The 19,849-nt window shown below is 41.2% G+C and overlaps 1 protein-coding gene across 2 annotated transcripts in view; it reads left to right on the top strand.

The window, feature by feature from the left end:
• The window catches only part of POC1B (POC1 centriolar protein B), an 84,075-nt gene that overhangs the window by 8,865 nt on the left and 55,361 nt on the right, over positions 1 to 19,849 (top strand). For both annotated transcript variants that reach the window (XM_075209381.1, XM_075209379.1), the window contains exons 3-8: positions 2,348 to 2,519; positions 3,277 to 3,456; positions 5,796 to 5,903; positions 7,220 to 7,335; positions 8,170 to 8,303; positions 16,804 to 16,872. In XM_075209381.1, coding sequence (XP_075065482.1) covers positions 2,348 to 2,519; positions 3,277 to 3,456; positions 5,796 to 5,903; positions 7,220 to 7,335; positions 8,170 to 8,303; positions 16,804 to 16,872 — 779 coding nt within the window. The remainder of the gene's footprint in view (positions 1 to 2,347; positions 2,520 to 3,276; positions 3,457 to 5,795; positions 5,904 to 7,219; positions 7,336 to 8,169; positions 8,304 to 16,803; positions 16,873 to 19,849) is intronic.

Genomic DNA, 19,849 nt, shown 5'->3' with positions numbered 1-19,849 from the left:
TCATGTCGAATATTACTGTGCTGAGAGGACTGTACTTTTTAAGAAGTAAAATCACCTTAACCTGTCACAAACACATTTATACAGTTTTTAGATTGTAGCCAATGTCTATGTCAATGTGTTTTGATGTTAGCATATAATAGGTTTGTTGGGACAGCATAAAACCACAAGGAATAACGTGTAAATTTAGTGATACTGTTGAATGTTAATCAGGAATTATCCATAATAATCATTGAGGCTATGAACAATGTACTGAGATTATCATGATATACAAGGATATAGATACATTAATTGTCAAAGAGACGGACACCTAAAAGAGACATAAAAATGTGAGTGCATTGGCAGTGCAGTAACTTAGTCAGAACATTTATCCATATAATTACACAAACCTTTAATTTAGAGATGTCAACAGTCTATAACCAAATATTGCATGATTAGTTTGCTAGCACATAGGTACAGTATGATTTTGGTTTTAGGTAATTGATTTTTCGTTTTTTTTGTCTTTCACAAATTTCTGTTCTTTTCTTTTGTATTGTATTTTACAATTTGCGACAGAAGAATGGGAAAACAGAGTAATGTTCGCACTAGGGAGGAAGCCTGCCTCCATAATATATCAAATGATAATTATATGGTATCACGAGTAGGGAGGGGTGCACCAACAACTCAAGTAATGAGTCCAAAAAAGGAAGGGGAGCAGAGAAAGTTGTAGCTCGAAGAGCAAGGGCACTCTGGTTTCCAAAATTTAAATAGTCAGTATATCATATGTAACAGGGCAAATGCCTTTATTATAACACATGTAATACTTGGCGAAATATAGAGATAAAAACACATAGAAGGATAGAAAAATAGATTTAAAATAAGTTAACCCTTCAGTAACCACCGCTGGATAGGTTAGTAGTACATCAAGATGTGGTGGGTAATGGGCAAAAATAGAGCTTATGAACTGTAGCCTAGATTATAAATAAGCTATATGATCATAAAGTGAGATATATATATTATTCTCCAATTTGGTATACATATGGAGATGCTCTAAATCAGTGCAGATTAATAGTGAGCACCTGTCCTAGCGTCCCTGATAATGGTCTGGTATAGATTCGCAAGCTGAAAGGAGAGTAATAAGAGATTTAAACATGTGATAATCTCTCAATCCTTTATCAAAACTGCATGGAGCTCTGCTGCACAGTATACAATGTGGCGATAGACTAATGTCTCAATAGGTTAATATTCATGTTGTGTCATAGAGATCTAAGCAGTAACAGTAGCAGTTTGATAGTTCACCTAATATGTGGTGTCTGTGCGCTACTGCGAGTAGATTCATACAGGATTTATGCGTAACACACTATAGAATAATCATATATAACAGCCTTTCAGGAGTATTGTGCTCTGCATAAGAATCTTATTTAAATGTATCTGCTCTCAGAGCGCACACTCTTATATTACACTTGTAATATACCCCCTGCTAGTAAGATGAGCTGGATTCATATGCATGAGATCTCTCTTAATTATTACTTTACATGAATGAGTTAAAACCTGTATTAGAGATATAGATACAGCGTTGCTATCATGAGAACGGTATTATCAGAAGCAGGGAAAGCTAGGAAACCCAAAACGGACTATATGTCCGTGGTGGTGGTTACTTCCGGGTGTGACATCAGAGATCTCTGTACTTTTGAGAAAGCCAGAAGAATGGGGTAAATGTCACATATGCTCTAAAACCCCAGGGAGATTGTCTTTTATGGGAAAGAGCTTACCAAAGCGCGTATTTAGCTCCAGGAAAAACTGGTAATGGTCCCTGGGGTGTAAATGGAGAGAGAAGAGTAGTCTCCATTTACAAGGCCCAGCTTAGGTCTTTTGTTCTGCTAGTCTGACAGCAGGCTGATTGGTGGTTGCACCTGTGAGGTGTATTTGAAAGGGATGCCAGATCAGTCTCAATCTCTCAGACCTGGGGAAGAGGTTGCATGCCTTCTGAGAGACACTGCAAACGGTGACCAATAAGTCCTGCATATTTTGTGTGTGTGTGTACGACACAAGGTCCCTCACTTGAGAGGGTGTTCCTGTTAGTGCTGGACAGGCAAGGTGTTTATTTTGAAATGTTTGTTATTTATTTTCTGCTTTATAAAACCTGCTGAGGCCAGTTGTACCAAAACCCCGGTCTTGTGTGACTTCTCTGATACTCTACCCCAGGAGATGGCACCTGTTCCCCTAACCTGGTTACAAACCTTTAACTCATATTTTTTTGGTTTCTTATGCTTAAAGCGAGATAGTATTTTACTTTGCAGTTTCATGTGTTTGGGAAACAATAGCCAAGAGCCCTTGTTTACTTATGCTGTGTATAATTGTGCCTTTGCAGTCTCCTCTTCAGCAGATAAGTTCGTCATGGTCTGGAACTTTAAGCCTCAGTCACTAGCTTTCCGATTTATAGGACACAAGGAGGCTGTGACTAGTGTTCAGTTTTCTCCTGTTGGACACCTTGTGGCGTCAGCTGCTAAAGACAGAACAGTTAGACTCTGGACCCCTAATATGTAAGTACAAGAGTGGAGTAAAAAAAAAAATATATATAATTCTGTTATAATACCAGTGATCCTTCCTCGCACAGATATGTATTTTTTATGTGTCTTAGCAGTGATAGTAAAGCTACTTCAGTTCAGGAGTCTGCAGTTTCATATACTGGGCTTGTATATCAAGACATTCATTGTGCAGATGTTCAAAGTAAACCTCAAACAGTGTTTTAGTATTTTTCCATCCTTTTAATTGTTATGGCTATTTCACATGGTACATATGAGAGACTAGTTGGAGAAACAAATATGCTTTAGGGCAGGGTTTCCCAAACCCAGTCCTCAGGGCTCCCCAACAGTGCAGGTTTTCTGGATCACATCTGACATAATTAGGACCACCTGTGGATCTGTTACAATGTGTCAGTCAGTAATGAATACACCTGTGCTCCAGCAAGGAGATATGGAAAACCTGCACTGTTGGGGAGCCCTGAGGACTGTGTTTAGGAAACCCTGCTTTAGGGTATTCTGGGAATACCTCCAAAAATTGCATTAGTTTTACTTACAAGTTTATAGCTCTCCCTAAGAGTAAACCAGTGTAAATGGAAATCTAAATTGAAACTGCACAATAAATTCCATGCACTTGACCCACCTGTGCCATGATGCTGCATAAAGGAGAGGAATAACTTTACATCCATATAAAAGACTCAAATTTATACTTAGTTCCAGTTCAGTTTGCTCTCATTTAGAAGCAGCGTAATTAACTTAATCACTTTTTTTTTTTCAGCAAAGGGGAATCAACCATATTTAAGGCCCACACAGCTTCTGTACGCAGTGTTAACTTCTCAAGTGATGCTCAGTGTATTATTACTGCATCTGATGACAAGTCAATCAAAGCATGGAATGTTCATCATCAGCGTTTCCTGTTTTCACTCATCCAGCATACAAACTGGGTGCGATGTGCAAGGTAAGGACTGTCACACTGAACAAGTCCTGTGTTATGCTAGCTGCAATGTGCGGTCTTACTTGTGTGTGTCTGAAGCAAGCTGCAAAGTGACATATGAAAATTGTAGGGCTACTTTATTGCCCTTAGGATGCATATCCAGGGCCTGATGCTGATTTGGCCATAATTTATGCTCAAAAAAGACACTTGTAAAAATGGCAAATTTTTATACTGAGTTAACATTTTGTCAACGTTTTTGATAGCAAAAAAACCATTCACTATTATACTTGATATAATGCTCCTTTTCGCGTATAAATCGAAGCAGAAAGCAGCTTCAGAGGTAAAATCACAATCAGGAACTGCTAGCTAGCTCTGGTAACTGTCACCGGCATTTATTTGCACCTGCACTGTAGCAGATGCAAAAGATATAGCTTTTGACAGGTGCATATGCGTCTCTGTGCTGGTCTGCCTCAGCCGTATTTGAATGTACTGTACTCAACCTATGTTAGACCTCTCCTTCCGGCAAGTAGGCGTATGTTCAATTCAGCATCAGGTCCCTTATCTTCATATACACATACAGACAGAAGCATGACTGCAATATCAAAGTCATATTTAAAAGTGTTATGTTAGAAACATGGAACACTTATGTTAACTGTTTTTTCTCTCAAATAACTTTCATACTTTATTGCTAGATTTCACTGTCTTGAATGAAATGCATAACATGTGTAGGAATAATCTGGGTAGCCCAACATACTTGATCAGCAGACAACTTCTCAGGGGCCTCATTGTTTGAAAGGCTCTAGGAGCCAGAATGGGGAGATCGGCACGTGTACTGCACTCTCCCTCCTCTATATAGTATTTCTTTAGTGCAGGGGACTGAACACCAGCGCATTCAGTTAGGTCATTGTGCACCAGTACAATTACGTCATTAATACGTTGCCACTTTCCCTTCCTCCAACCAGCAGGAAATACCAGTGGGGGACTCATCCTTGCCACTTTTGAGGTATATGTGCACTGAAGGGGTTAAAGAGAGATAGTTAGGTATTTCGAAGCAATATGCTATTGTACTGTTTGTCAACTTGTTGATGTCTCAGAGTGGAAATCACTATGCTGTATTTCCTGAGTTCAATGAAAGTCCTCTGATAATGTAAATGCTTGTCCATCTATTTTTTTTAAATAATATGTACATGGATGCAAGCAAAAAGGTTCTATCTTACATTACTGATAAAATGGCAGTTCTTTTATTGAAAAAGTGACTTAACATATAAGACAGGCTTTGTCTGTGGCCAAATTGTCGATTATTTTCTCAGTAAATATGGCTGGGAAAATATAATGGTTCATGCTTCTCTAAGATATAGTACAATGTTTTCAGGTTAAAGTTAAATGTTAGCACCATCATCTTCTATTTTAAAGGTGAATTATTGTATATTGGTTATTTTATAATGCTTTTAGTTGAGTCTTGTTGGCTGTAACGTGGCCTAACATACTAATAGCAGGTTATTTATGGCTGTGCAGCAACACTATTAATTAAAGTAAAGCAGTCTAATAGGCTGTATTTCTAAATCTGACAATTTAGACTGGCTACAGTGCCTAGTGACTATGTTGTGTTCTAGCATGTCCATGCACTTTTAGGAAGAGGATGGGACATAAATACTGCTTGCTCTATATTTTACCCTTCCATGCCTTTTTCTAAAAATGTGCATGAATTATATGTTTCCCATAGGGATCAATGACAGTAATGTCAGTGTCTGTTTGTGCTCCAATTACAGGGATTTAAGGATTTTATCTATTTATTAATTTTTTGCAGCATGCTTTCTTAAAGGCAACTAAAGCCATTATTTGCTATAAATATGCAGCAAATGTGTATTACTGAGCCAAATAAGATGCATTAAATAACTGGTCCTAATGCTGCGCTACCATTTATAGATAAAGGTACAGAACAAAGGGACCAGGCTCTCCGGCCACCTCAGTTTTTTGTCTGTTTTCCCTATAATCCCATAGGGGAAAATATAATTATTTCAATATTGTGAAATGTGCCCTGAAAAAATAATCATTTAAATATTTAAACTAAGAATAAAAAAACGTAATAATAGTGAAGCCAGCACAGTGCAAAGGATTTGTAAGGATACAAAGTCAAGAAGGGGTTAACAAGCCTTTCTGCCAGCATACATGTGTCTCCTATTTAATGTGTGCACCTGCTGTCATCCAACTTTGACCTCCTTTCTGATCTCATATTAAGTTTGGTATTAGCACTAGTTTCCCCGCTGTTCAGTGTCAGTGGTCTCACCAGGTGTTTAGACAATTTAAGTGATTTCTTTTATCAGCATCCTCTCTGGTGTTCTCTAATCTTTCTTCATTTACAGATTTTCCCCAGATGGAAGACTAATTACCTCATGCAGTGATGATAAGACTGTAAGAATCTGGGACACAACAAACAGAATTTGCATTAACACCTTCATGGATTACAAAGGGTAATTATTTATTGTAGCCAAGTGACACTCGGAACTACAAACATCTACACAGAAAGCAATCTAATAATATTGATGTTTTCCAGTGATTATAGATATTATTATCCTGTAATATAGTGTCAACATATTACAGAGTGCTTTACAGAGAATGTTTCAACATTTACATCATTGTCTGTCCCAGTGGAGCATTCAATCTAATTTTTCTACCACACAAATACATGCACTTGGGACTGTGGGAGGAAACATACATGAACACAGGGAAAACCTACAAACTGCACACAGATAGAACCCTGGTTGGAACTGAAACCATGGCAAGAATGCTATTCACTATATACATTTTATTACAATTCATTTTTATTTTCATAGATACAGACTACTTAATGGTAAACTGTCAATACTTGTTTTTTAATGTGCAATTATTCTTAAAAATGCATCTTTGTTACATTTAAATCATAACCCCAGTATACATTGTTCTGCATTGATTTTCTTTTTACCATTTTTGGGCTCTCTACCCCGTCACCTGAACCAGAGAGCCGGTTTGTGCTGTGGCTCTTGGTGCATGTCTGTCCATAGCTTACAGTGGAGCTCTATGGAAGCTTTTCCTTGCAGCAAATTATAAGGATTCAGTTATTGGATAACACATTTAAAACCTAGGCAAAATCAAATGTTATTTAGAGGTTAACATAATGTAATTAATATATTTTAGTGGGCTTAGTAAGATATAGTTGGGCGTCAACAAGGGTGGCAATATAAATGAGGTTGGGACCTTGGGTTGGAAATGGTGAGTGTGGTATTAGCAGTGAGTTTGCATGTTTTCCCTGTGTCTAAGATCTAGTGAGGTAAGGACTGGTTATAGTAATAATAAACATCTTTGTCACTCATATTACCCTTATATTTATTATTTAATATTTCTGCTCCTGTATTACATCCCAAAGAAAATAAAAACATTTTATTTTATTACTGCACCACCACCTAGTAAAATAGTGTGAATTTTTCACCTTACCTGGGATTTCTGCTTTAACTACCCAATCAAATTTCTGTTTTGCATATAAAATTTGCTCTGCAAGTGAAATCAAAACTTATTTGGAATGGCTTTAATTTAAAAATAGATGTTTCTTTGTGCAGTAAAGCAAGCTTGAACCTCAATGTCTTTGAGTCAAGACTTGTGTGCTGTAAAATCCTACTTTAATCAACATTTGCTTGATTAATGATAATGCTTGACATTTACGGCGAATAAAGGTCTCCCTTACAGGTCTCTTATATTGCTTACAGTTCAAGACAAAATTTTCCTACTTAAAATATGTTTTCATTCATTTCAGACATTCCAATTATGTGGACTTTAATCCATCGGGAACATGTGTTGCATCAGCAGGTGCAGACAGTACAGTAAAGGTCTGGGATATTCGGATGAATAAATTACTGCAACATTATCAAGGTAACAATCCAAAGCGCACATAACTTCACAAAACCACATTACATAGGAACAATGTATTTCATCCCAAGGACAACTTCCTGCATCATTTTACCTCATTAGTAATGACTGGTAAGTGTTACATGAAGTATCGCAGTTCAGCAAGCCTTTGGAACTGCCCCTAGCAAGCAATGTGTTCCCAGTCTTTCACAATAGTTGTCTGAGTGTTTGTTTTAATGGAGGTATTGTACATCCTAAGACAAAGTTTTTCAGCTAAAACAAGGATGTGTCAAAACATAATTCTGCTCTGCTATAGGTCTTGCAGATAGTGTTCCCTAGTCTGATACTGAGTTGCAAGCGCTCAGCACACTATAACACATTTATCCCATGAATCATATGATTAAATTCGTATGTATCCTATCAACCAATATAATGAAGGAAGCAGTGACTCCTTGTTTTGTTTCTCTTCTGAATGTGACCCAGTTTGATGTTTGTCTTAGGTTGGATCTGCAAATTATTACTAATATTCTGATGTCTCAAACTTGTACAATATATAACTTATGTAACTGCTTACTTTTTTTTAAATATGCTAATTTTTATCTGTACTCTGTCTTTTGTTTGTTTTATGTTTTATGAAAATCATTAAAAATATTCTGGACTTAAGAAATAAAAAAGGTTGAACAACAAGTCAAATTTGGCCAAACTGACAGTCCCCGGTCCTTTCTGCTATCATAATTAATGAATTTCTGTTTAGATGATTTATTTTTGGTTGTGATGGACAAGTCAATGCCAACTTAATAGAACTGTGAAATGTCAGAAAGATTGGTGATGTCACAAAGATATTTCTGTTTTTGTTAGTTCACAGTGCTGGCATCAACTGTTTGTCATTCCACCCATCTGGAAACTATCTCCTTTCTGCCTCTAATGATAGTACTGTGAAAATACTAGACCTGGTGGAAGGAAGACTTCTTTACACACTGCATGGACAGCAGGTACTTACACATATGCATTTTTACTAATATGTGTCGCATATTATGTAGCACAGTTTGTGAAAAACAAATCGTCCACCAAACGTCCAGTCATGTAGCAAGTAATATAATAGGAAATTGTACATTATAAATTTAAAATGTTGAGTAGGTTTTTCAGAGCTGTAGGGCAGTGACTTCCAATTACGATCTGAACAAGACCACAAAAATACATTTCCTCTACCTATTTCAATGCAGTCCTTACTGATGGGTTGTCCCTTCTTCAGCTCAGTAAAGGCAGGAAAAAGGTTGACACACACTGGACGGTATATAATGTCTCCTCCTTGCACCACTTGTTTCTCTTCTGTCTCTTCATAGCTGAGTGAGGCAGTGGTAGTGTAGATAGTGTTTTTCTTGGTTTCATTGAGCAGGCTTCTCTAAATGTTCCTACTGATATCAGAAGATCCCAGTGTTGCACCAGGTTTATCAGGCCCACTGGGATGGGGTTGGCTTCCTTTGCATTTTTTGGCCAGGAAGTGGTTCTGGCAGCATGAGAGGACTGTAGCTCTGCATCAAGTGATGTCTCTATCGAGGTCACTGGTATTGGAGATGGCACCAGCAACATTTGAATTCTGTTCCAGCCTGTCTGGGAACATAGCATCTGTGTACACAGCCAGCAACTTGACCCAAAGAAGCCTAAAGACACCCGTTCTAGGTAAGTCCTTAGCTAGTAGTGTTTCTTCATGTTATAGATTGGAATTAGGTAGAAATTCTTATACAGTCTCCATTTCAGTACGAGGGCCGGACTGGGACTAAAAATCAGCCCTGGCATTTCAAGCATACAGGCCCATCTCTGTTGATGAGCATGAAAAAAACCGGGTGCCGCTAAGGTCGTGGCCACATTATGTTGGGGGCGTGGTCAAGATGGGTCATTGATAGATACATACATTACATACATTATAATAAAACATTACATTTATCGGGCCCTCCCTATCATGCCACCCCTCCACCCCAGAAGCACATTACAACACCCCCAGTCCACTGTACTTATCTATGCTTCTGATGCTGCTGACATCCATCAGGATGGGAACTTCCTGTAGAGTGAGCAGGGAAACTCTTAGTCTCACAAGATTAATAAATCTCATGAGACTTAGAGCTCCTCGGCTTGCTCTGCAGGCTGTGTCCTATCCAGGGACTGGGAGTAGCTATCCGCTCCCTCCTGCTAACCAGAGCTGGACTTAGTCTCAGGGGGCCCTAGGCACTTAAGACAGGGGGCTCCTATGATGTAATATGGTTTAGACACTTTTTTAAACAAGTACATAGGCAATACTGTGAGCACTACTATTAGGTGCACACAGTTCTGCCTTCACAAGCAGTACAATGTGAAGTAGGACATACCTTCAACTGTCCTTGCAGTCAGACCAAATCCTGACTAAGCGGGACAGTCACCCACCAAATTCAGGATAGTTGGCAGACTGTCCTGGTCTCTCTTACCTGTCTTGTCAATGTCACCACTTGTGGCTGCTGGTGTCTTTAGATCAGTTGCTGCTTGTCTGGATCCTGGAATGTTGGGTGCCCTATTTGAAAAAAAAAAAAAATGGGTACATGAAAGTTAGAAAACTCCAAATAGCACCGATGTTAACTTAATATAGCACCCACGTTATAAAATTAGGCCTCACTCCAGCCCCAACATTAAAATAATAGTATTCCCATTTAATAAATAAATCTATTTCCCTCCCTCCAAACAACCTCAGCAAGAAATTAAATAGCATTTATGTTTAATAAAAATAACCATTTCCCACAAACATCCCAGGCATTAAATAATTCATAATCACATTTAATAATTAGACCTCATTTTCCCCAAACAGCCCCACATTCACTTAATAGCACACATTATAGTCCTAAACTGTCCCCCACACACATTATAGTCATATACTGTCCCCACACACATTGGCCATTTTTATTTTTCCCTTCCCACAGCCATTGCCCCCCCTTGCAGACATTTTCAATCACCCCCTCTTCCCCCTGCAGACATTTTCAATCACCCCCTCTTCCCCCTGCAGACATTTTCAATCACCCCCTCTTCCCCCTGCAGACATTTTCAATCACCCCCTCTTCCCCCTGCAGACATTTTCAATCACCCCCTCTTCCCCTGCAGACATTTTCACTCACCCCCCCCCTTCCCCCTGCAGACATTTTCACTCACCCCCCCCCTCTCCCTCTGCAGACATTTTCACTCACACCCCCCTGCAGACATTTTAACTCATCCTCCTTCCCCCTGCACTTTCACTCACCCCCCATCCCCCTGCAGACATTTATTTCCCCTCTCCCCCCCCACAGACATTTATTGCCCCTCTCCCCCCCCATCACACATATTCCGTTTGTCTCCCCCCCCCTCCCTGCACACATATTCCATTTGTCTCCCCCCCCCCCCTCCCTGCACACAAATTCCGTTTGTCTCCCCCCCCCTGCACACAAATTCCGTTTGTCCTCTCCCTCCCCCTCCCTGCACACATATTCCGTTTGTCTTCCCCCCCCCCCTCCCTGCACACATATTCCGTTCCCCCCCCCCCCTCCCCTGCACACATATTCTCTACACTCACCTCAACACTGACAGCTGCCTCCACTGCAGCTCGTCCTACGCGGGAGCCGGGCCGGCGCACAGAGCCGGCATGACGTCACGCATCATGACGGCTGCCGATTTTTTTTTTATATTTAATCGGGGTATCACAGGGAGCTGGACCGGCCCATACTGCCATCGGCCCTTCTGGCATTTGCCAGAAGGGCCAGATGGCCAGTCCGGCCCTGCTCAGTACTCTTGTAGAGCCTGTAGAGGGGAAGAAGACCAGTAAAACTCGTAATGGAATATGTGGCGCCTGTGACAAGGATTTACCTAATGATTATAAAGAAGCATTATGTATGAATTGTATGCCACACAGAAGGTACAGGACAACTACCGGAACAGTTTTAAGAAATGATTGGGTGGATGATGAAGAATTTTGGTGTCTAAGAAGGAACTCCAGGCTAACTAAGGGGTTAATAGGTCCAGGTGATAAATGTGTATGGAAATGGACAGCATGCAGGAGGTCTCCTCACTTGTATCTGGGTGTTCTTATGGCGAGGAATTTTCATATAATGAAAAGAGAGAAATCATGGAAGAGCCAAATTTGTTTATACCTGGATACATTATTTAAACTTGTGAATCGTAAATTGGACTATGGGAATACAGGACATATCAGCCCTGGCAACCTTACAAGAAGAGACCTTTTTTTTTTTTCTGATAGCAACATCACAGAAGCAAAGTATTTATAGCAAATAGAGTGATTAATGAAATCCTAAATAAAGATTGGGAACAATTCGAAAACAAGCAAACAAATGTCAAAAGATTAGATTTTTTTTTTTTAAAAATAAAGTATTTTTAATGAAGATTTTCAGTCATAACATACATTTAACATCTTAAACATCCTACCTATCTAAACCCGTATCCTATCAATGTCCTGTCAGGACAAGGAGATCAACAACACACTTTCAGTCAATAATGCATTTAGATAATTGAATTATAATATTACATTAGATTGTTTCTAACTATATAAGACAAGATAAATAACACTAAATAACACTTCAGCTCGGAAGAGACCGCTATCACTATCAACCCAGTGGTGCCCCAAATCCCACCACGTCATCTTTATGAGGGTGAGCAACAAAGCTTGAGTCATACCAGTGATGCCATACCTTATGGTATTTATGCATGAAGATTAGATTATTATCTTTTATTTATAAGGCGTCACAACTGATCCCCAGGGTCGTACAGAGAGCATACAGTATAGAATAGTGTAATCAGCACTGAGGAGCAAGGCGGGGGATTGCCTCTCACTAAAACAGTAAAGTGGGCATACCAAACAGGATTAGAGTCCCTGATTGAGGAAAGGCACCGGTGTGCTGGTGGCAAAAGTAGTGGATAAACCAGGACATAAGGGAAAAGTTCCCTGCTTGTGAGAGTTTACAATATAAAATGGAGGAGCACAGCAACAGGGCTATGTATTCTAAATGAGGGTATGTATTCTTTTCTGAAGGAGGGAATCACTAAGTAGGTCTCAGTCCTGAAGGTTGACGCTCTCAAATACAACGGCTATATCTTTAGAAGACGTGGGTGACTCTAAGAGACCAATTGGACAGAAAGATAGAGAAATGTTTTAGGAAACTACATGTCTCTTCAGGAGCAGTGTGTAAAGCAGGAATAGCGATGTCGCCACTATCCTGGTCATTGAGAATTTGGATGAATATTGCACAGGAAGGTAAACAGATAGTCTTCTGAAAAAGCTGGATATCGTGAAGAAAGGTATTCATTTCATACACATTTGGTCAGGAGACTATCAATAAAATCTATAACTATAGTTTCCTGTGAAAGTGGTCTCCTCTTTTGCAATAAGTAACATAAAATGATTAAGAAGGTCACAGAAGGCAAATTACATCACCTTCCAGTGGTTAGCAGATGATATATTTTTCTTTATCATCAAGGCAACAATTTAATGAAGCCAGGACATATCACCCAGGTATGCAATATTCGAAACAATATGGAGGGGCTACAAGCTAATGGCTTTTTTGTTCCTTCAGAGGTAGAGAAAGAAGTTGCCCCAGAAATTCACAATGACTCGTGGATAATGCAGCCTTTATCAAGATATGCAGCTATTTGGATAACACTGCACAAGATCAAAGGTTTTTATGATATTTTAAGCAGGGGTACAGAATAGAGTTTTGTTTAGTTCCCAAGAAGTGTGTTTGTGAAATCCGGTAAATTGCAACAGTCTCTTTTGTGATGGCTCACGGGGGACCATCTGATCATAGGCAGCTGTTTTTGCACCAAGGACTGGACCGTTTTAACAACGGATTCTAGCAGTGAGGTTTGGGGTGCGGTAAATGTTAAATCTGCAGCTTCTAGATCTCTTTTCCAGAAAGGAGTCAGCACTCCCAATCAATATTTTAGAGCTCAGAGCAATAAGGAGCACATTGCTTCAGGCTCAGCCTCTCCTGTTAGGCAAACCAATTCTAATTCATTCGGACAAAGCCAAGGCTTTAGGCAAATATAAATCATCGGTGGCACCAGAAGCCTTCCAGCAATGAAGGAGTTGGTCAGGATTTTGGCTTTGGCAGAATGTCATGTTCCAGTGATCTCAGCAGTTTACATCCCAGAGGTAGATTTTCTCAGCAGAAATACCGTCCTCCCAAGAGAATGGTCTCTTCACCTGGAAGACTTCGATCAGATCACAAAACGGTGGGGCCTCCCAAAGATCGATTTGATGACTTCTTGCTAAGCCGACATTCTAAACATGGTGGTGACTTTTCTCTCAGGGTTTCTAGATTTTGAGAGCTAAGGAGTTTTCAAAGAAGGTGGTTCAGACTATGTTTAAAGGCAAGGAAATCTTCTGCTTTAAATTATCACAAAGTTTGGAAGACCTATGTACTATGGTATGAACGTAGAGGATACCAGACTTCATTATTCAGTCTGTCTCATCTTCTCATTTTTCTTCAGGATGGTCTAGATAGTGGTTTAAGATTAAGTCCAGGTGTCTGCTTTGTCTATCTTCTTTCAGAGAAGCTTACCATTATTCCAGAAGTGCAGATATTTTTGCAGGGGGTCTGTAGAATCGAGTCGCCTTTTGTTCTTCCTACAGAACCATGGGACCTTAATTTGGTCTAATCATTTTTATGGCTTAATCCTTTTGAGCCTTTGGATTCGGTAGAACTTAAATTTCTTACTTGGAAAATATTTTTTTATGTAAAATTCGTGCAAAAAAGAGGGTTTCAGAGCTAGGATCTCTGTTGTTTAAGTTTCCTTTTCTGATTTCTCAAAATAATAGGGCCGGTGCTGTGAACTGTCCCATCGTTTCAGCCTCACAGCATTGGGGTCATGAATTCAATTCCCGACCATGCCTTATCTGTGTGGAGTTTGTATGTTCTCCCCGTGTTTGCGTGGGTTTCCTCTGGGTGCTCTGGTTTCCTCCCACAATCCAAAAACATACTGGTAGGTTAATTGGCCACTATCAAAAAATTTACCCTAGTCTCTCACTCTTTGTCTGTGTGTGTATATGTGTATGTTAGGGAATATAGACTGTAAGCTCCAATGGGGCAGGGACTGATGTGGGTGAGTTCTCTATACAGCGCTGCAGAATTAGTGGCGCTATATAAAAAAATGATGATGATGGCGATCGTTTCGGCCTAAATTGATATCAGTGTTTCACATTAAGCAGGAGATCGTCATTCCTTCTTTCGTCAGGCAGGATTTGTGCGTGAACAGGATCCGATTTTTCTGCTTCATGTGGTCAGATCGCTTAGGATATATTTGTTCAGGGCTGCTAGTGTTCAGAAGACAGATTCTCTTTTAGCCCATTTAATCCTTTTTGATCCACCTGTTACCAGGTAGATAAAAATATCTATCCACTAGGTCTACATCTGTTCATGTAAACCAGTGCCAGAAAATATTCCTGCTCACTTGACCAAATCGGTAAGCACTGGGTGGCGTGACACTTAGTCTCTGCCTAGCAGCTATATCGCACAGAAACCTGGTCCTCCATCCATCCATTTATAAAATTCTATTGTTTTTAAAATGTTTGCGTCCAAGGATGCTAGCTTTGGATGAAAGGTTTTATGCACAGCTGTTTCTGAGCATACCCTGTCTTAGGGGGACCGTCTTGGAAAGTCCTCATGGTGTCCTCCAGGTTAGATGATAGGGAAAAGAGGATTTTTGCACTTTTATGTTAAATCAATTTCTCTGATTCCAGCTGGGGGACACTGCGCACCCTCCCTTTTTAATTTTTTTTTTTTCTTTTCTTTCCTCTCATTTATTAGTTTCATGATTGATAATGTAATGTGTGCGGGGAATCTTGCATTTTCTTCCACTTTGATAGGTATAAACTAGAGATTTCCTGCAGGAAGGGGCATATATAGAGGGGGAGCCCTTCTTTGGTTCTAAATAACTCCCTAAGTGTCCTGCTCCAGAGTTACCTTTATGTTCCCCATGGTAAAGCAGTGTCCCCCAGATGAAATCAGAGAAGTGGATTTAGCATAAGTACAAAAATCCTCTTTTATATGTAGGATCTTTATTGTGAGACTGATTATTCCTGTTAAACCCACCGCAGGGTTTTGCTTGGGTACATCCCATCAGTAAAGGCTGGAGTAAGAAGAGAAAATAAGCAAATTATACACACAGATAATTTGTTTTCGTTGAAATACTCCATGGCATTCCTAATATTCCCTCCCTTGTTGTAGATGATTGTTCTTTTTAGAGGCAGCTTAGGAAGTTTCGGAAAGAAAAGTGGTTGAAGGAGTAGTCACCGTATATACCTTCCAGAGTGACCAATTTTTTGATTGCTTGTGGTCTACTGAACAAACGATAACCTATCTGTAAAGGCTGCCATAGAGTAGTTTGAGGAAAATAAATTAACAGGGAGTATAATTTGTTTACATTTCAGTTGCAGAAAGTGTTGACGTAGCTTTTGCTGATTTTTACTGGTACCTCAGTTTTATTTTGTCTTGTCAGTTTAAAAATAATCATTGTCTCATATCTTGCCCATACTCCAGTTTTTCTGTAGCTGGTAAAGTAATGACACAGGTATGGCTGACATTAAGCTAGCAAATTTCCAAAATTTGAACCCCATTTGCATGCTCATGTATTGTACTATTTGTCACGAACAGCACTCACCTGAGTCTGCGTGACGCTTACGTGACACAGGGTTAACCACACAACAACCACTTGGTATGTCTAAAAGGATTAAATACTTCCCTATCTATGCCACACACTAGCTTTGCGATACTAATTACCACCACCAAGGTTTTTTCGGATAAGAGCTGACACTCTTATTTAGGAAGCCTTCGGTTCTCCCTAGCATTAATCCAACACAATTTACTTTAATCAGAGTTCACTTAAACCACAAGGTTTTCACAGTTTCAATTAGGTAGCGTCTGGACCAAACTGTCGCGTGAATTCATAAGAACACAGAGACTAGAACTTATTAAGTGTAATTTAATATGGAAAATACATCCACAATGCTTAAGATAAAAAGATAATAAAATGACATACAAATAGAGTGCAATTGTTTCTTATAAAATAAAAAGGATAAAACACAGAATTGATACCTCACTTAGAATCAAGTTTGTGGTGCCGGGAGGAGCAGGAAAAAATGGAACCTCTTCAATTAAACTCCCTCAGAAGAAAAATGTATGTTAGGGAATTTAGACTGTAAGCCCCAATGGGGCAGGGAATGATGTGAATGAGTTCTCTGTACAGCGCTGCGGAATCAGTGGCGCTATATAAATAAATGGTGATGATGATGATTGTACTATAGTATCTCAAGTTGTCATGGTTTTGTTTATAATCTATGTGATTAGCTGATAACATCATGTCAATGTATCAATAGTTTTGGTAGTGTTTTTCTCTAACATTTATTCTAACCTTAAAAATCTCTAAAAATAAGGGTGGTCATTTGACCATCAGGTAACACACACTGCATGCGTTTTGTTTCATTTACAGGGTCCTGTTCTGTCAGTGACTTTCTCAAGAGATGGAGAACAGTTTGCATCAGGGGGAACAGATGCACAGGTGTGTTCCAATAGTCTGCAGTCAAATTGTCTGAGTAATTACTGCGAGTACTGGTGAAAAAGGTGTGCGTTATGTAGAGGACATGAATGTGCACATAGCAATTTGGGAATAAGCTATTGTGACTTAATATCAGTTCGTGCCATTATGTAGAAAAAAAAAATACTTTTGTCATGTCTGTATTCAGTAGCTTTTCCTTTTTGGTGGGAAAATGACCACAGACAAATAACATCTGTGTGATTTTAAATATAAAAGGATGACTTTGCTGGAGTTATACATATATGTATATACAAGTTAACCCGTGCATGATACTCATGCATTCTAGTCAAATCAAGCTACTTAAGGTGTTAAAAAGGTTCTTGTCATGCATTTGGGCTTAGCCCAGGCCTCCTCAGGGGAAGAGCGTTACTTCCGATGCTAGCGCCCTTTATTAACGTGGTTTTGTCCACATGTCACCACCTCATCATTTTTCTCCATCACCTCATCCTTCATCTTCATCGCCACATCCTTCATCAAGCTACTTAAGGTGCTAAAAACTCCCCACTGTCACCCCCGGCAACCACCAACCACTCCCAACTGTCACTTCTCCTTCAAGAAATATATAGGTCAGTGAAGTGGTTCCCAAACTTTCTCAGCTCGAGGCACCCTTAGGGTCACCATAATTTTTCCAAGGCACCCCTAAGCAAAAATAATTACCGGGTAGTCCCGTTTTTTAAGTAGTTGGGTCAAAATGACGTAAGATGTATTTAGACCCCTTCACCATCACATTGTGCCCCTTTATCATATCACTCTGTGTCCCCCTCTTCGCCATCTCACTCTGACCCCCTTCAGCGTCTCTCTCGGTCCCCCTCCTTCAGCGTCTCTCTCTATCCCCCTCCTTTAGTGTCTCTCTGCCCTCCTCCTTCAGCATCTCTGTCCCCCTCCTTTAGTGTCTCTCTCTGCCCTCCTCCTTCAGCGTCTCTCTCTGTCCCCCTCCTTCAGCGTCTCTCTCTGCCCTCCTCCTTCAGCGTCTCTCTCTGTCCCCCTCCTTCAGTGTCTCTCTCTGTCCCCCTCCTTCAGTGTCTCTCTCTGTCCCCCTCCTTCAGTGTCTCTCTCTGTCCCCCTCCTTCAGCGTCTCTCTCTGCCCTCCTCCTTCAGCGTCTCTCTCTGCCCTCCTCCTTCAGCGTCTCTCTCTATCCCCCTCCTTTAGTGTCTCTCTGCCCTCCTCCTTCAGCATCTCTGTCCCCCTCCTTTAGTGTCTCTCTCTGCCCTCCTCCTTCAGCGTCTCTCTCTGTCCCCCTCCTTCAGCGTCTCTCTCTGCCCTCCTCCTTCAGCGTCTCTCTCTGTCCCCCTCCTTCAGTGTCTCTCTCTGTCCCCCTCCTTCAGTGTCTCTCTCTGTCCCCCTCCTTCAGTGTCTCTCTCTGTCCCCCTCCTTCAGCGTCTCTCTCTGCCCTCCTCCTTCAGCGTCTCTCTCTGCCCTCCTCCTTCAGCGTCTCTCTCTGTCCCCCTTCAGCGTCTCTCTCTGTCCCCCTTCAGCGTCTCTCTCTGTACCCCTTCAGCGTCTCTCTCTGTACCCCTTCAGCGTCTCTCTCTGTCCCCCTTCAGCGTCTCTCTCTGTCCCCCTTCAGCGCCTCTCTCTGTCCCCCTTCAGCGCCTCTCTCTGTCCCCCTTCAGCGTGTCTCTCTGTCCCCCTTCAGCGTCTCTCTCTGTCCCCTTCAGCGTCTCTCTCTGTCCCCCTTCAGCGTCTCTCTCTGTCCCCCTTCAGCGTCTCTCTCTGTCCCCCTTCAGCGTCTCTCTCTGTCCCCCTTCAGCGTCTCTCTCTGTCCCCCTTCAGCGCCTATCTGCCCCCTTCAGCGTCTATCTGCCCCCTTCAGCGTCTATCTGCCCCCTTCAGCGTCTATCTGCCCCCTTCAGCGTCTATCTGCCCCCTTCAGCGTCTCTCTGTCCCCTTCAGCGTCTCTCTGTCCCCTTCAGCGTCTCTCTGTCCCCTTCAGCGTCTCTCTGTCCCCTTCAGCGTCTCTCTGCCCCCTTCAGCGTCTCTCTGTCCCCTTCAGCGTCTCTCTGCCCCCTTCAGCGTCTCTCTGCCCCCTTCAGCGTCTCTCTGCCCCCTTCAGCGTCTCTCTGCCCCCTTCAGCGTCTATCTGTCCCCTTCAGCGTGTCTCTGAGTGCCCCCCTTCACTTACCTTCTTCCCTGACGTCTTCTCTGCTGCTGCTCACTGAGACTGCCGGACATGATGAGGTCACGCCCCCGGCAGTCAGTGAGGAGGAGGATCCGGCGCTGGATGATGGGTAAGTTGGTTTTTTTTTTGTTTGTTTTTTTCTATTTTTTTTTTTCTAGGCGATCGCGGCACTCCTGTGACAGCGCCGCGGCACCCCAGGGAGCCGCGGCACACAGTTTGGGAACCGCCGGGTCAGTGTATAACTCTGCCCAGCAGGTGGCGCTGCAGCTTGTTTTTTTTTTTTTTTTTTCACACACGCCACTAGGCATTTATATAGTAGATTCTACGTTCCATTGTGTTCTTTGGAGCTAAACTAATGTTATAGGAGGCAGGTGCATTAGGTTGTGTGCAGATGTAATTTTATCCAGTACTACACATCAGTGTCACAATTTGTTTTTGTTGACAATGAAAGTTTCTCTTACTGCATTGCAACAAGTAAATATAATATTTAGGAAAATATGCACCCTTAGGAAGGACCCCCTAGCTACATTGCTCTTGCTTGTGATTTTCAAATGCATCATGTAGCTCCTTGTTAACCACACTAAGGGGGAAATTCAATTGCTGACGATGTGCCGCTGGACTCTACCATGGTGGTCATTACGGTACAGTGTCCACTTATTTTCTCCTTGCTTCTCTATGGGAGGAAAAATGAGCAGAAATTTGACTAAAATCTCTGATGCAGAGTGTCTCTGCGGACTGTTTCGGAAACATATAGCGGCACCTCGCGTTAAATTTAATTTCCCCTAAGACATAGGCTGTTTAGCCCTTGCCTTTCACTTTCA

Source organism: Mixophyes fleayi, chromosome 4, assembly GCF_038048845.1.
Source record: "Mixophyes fleayi isolate aMixFle1 chromosome 4, aMixFle1.hap1, whole genome shotgun sequence".
Taxonomy (NCBI): Eukaryota; Metazoa; Chordata; class Amphibia; order Anura; family Limnodynastidae; genus Mixophyes; species Mixophyes fleayi.
This window is presented reverse-complemented; position numbering and strand designations above follow the sequence as displayed.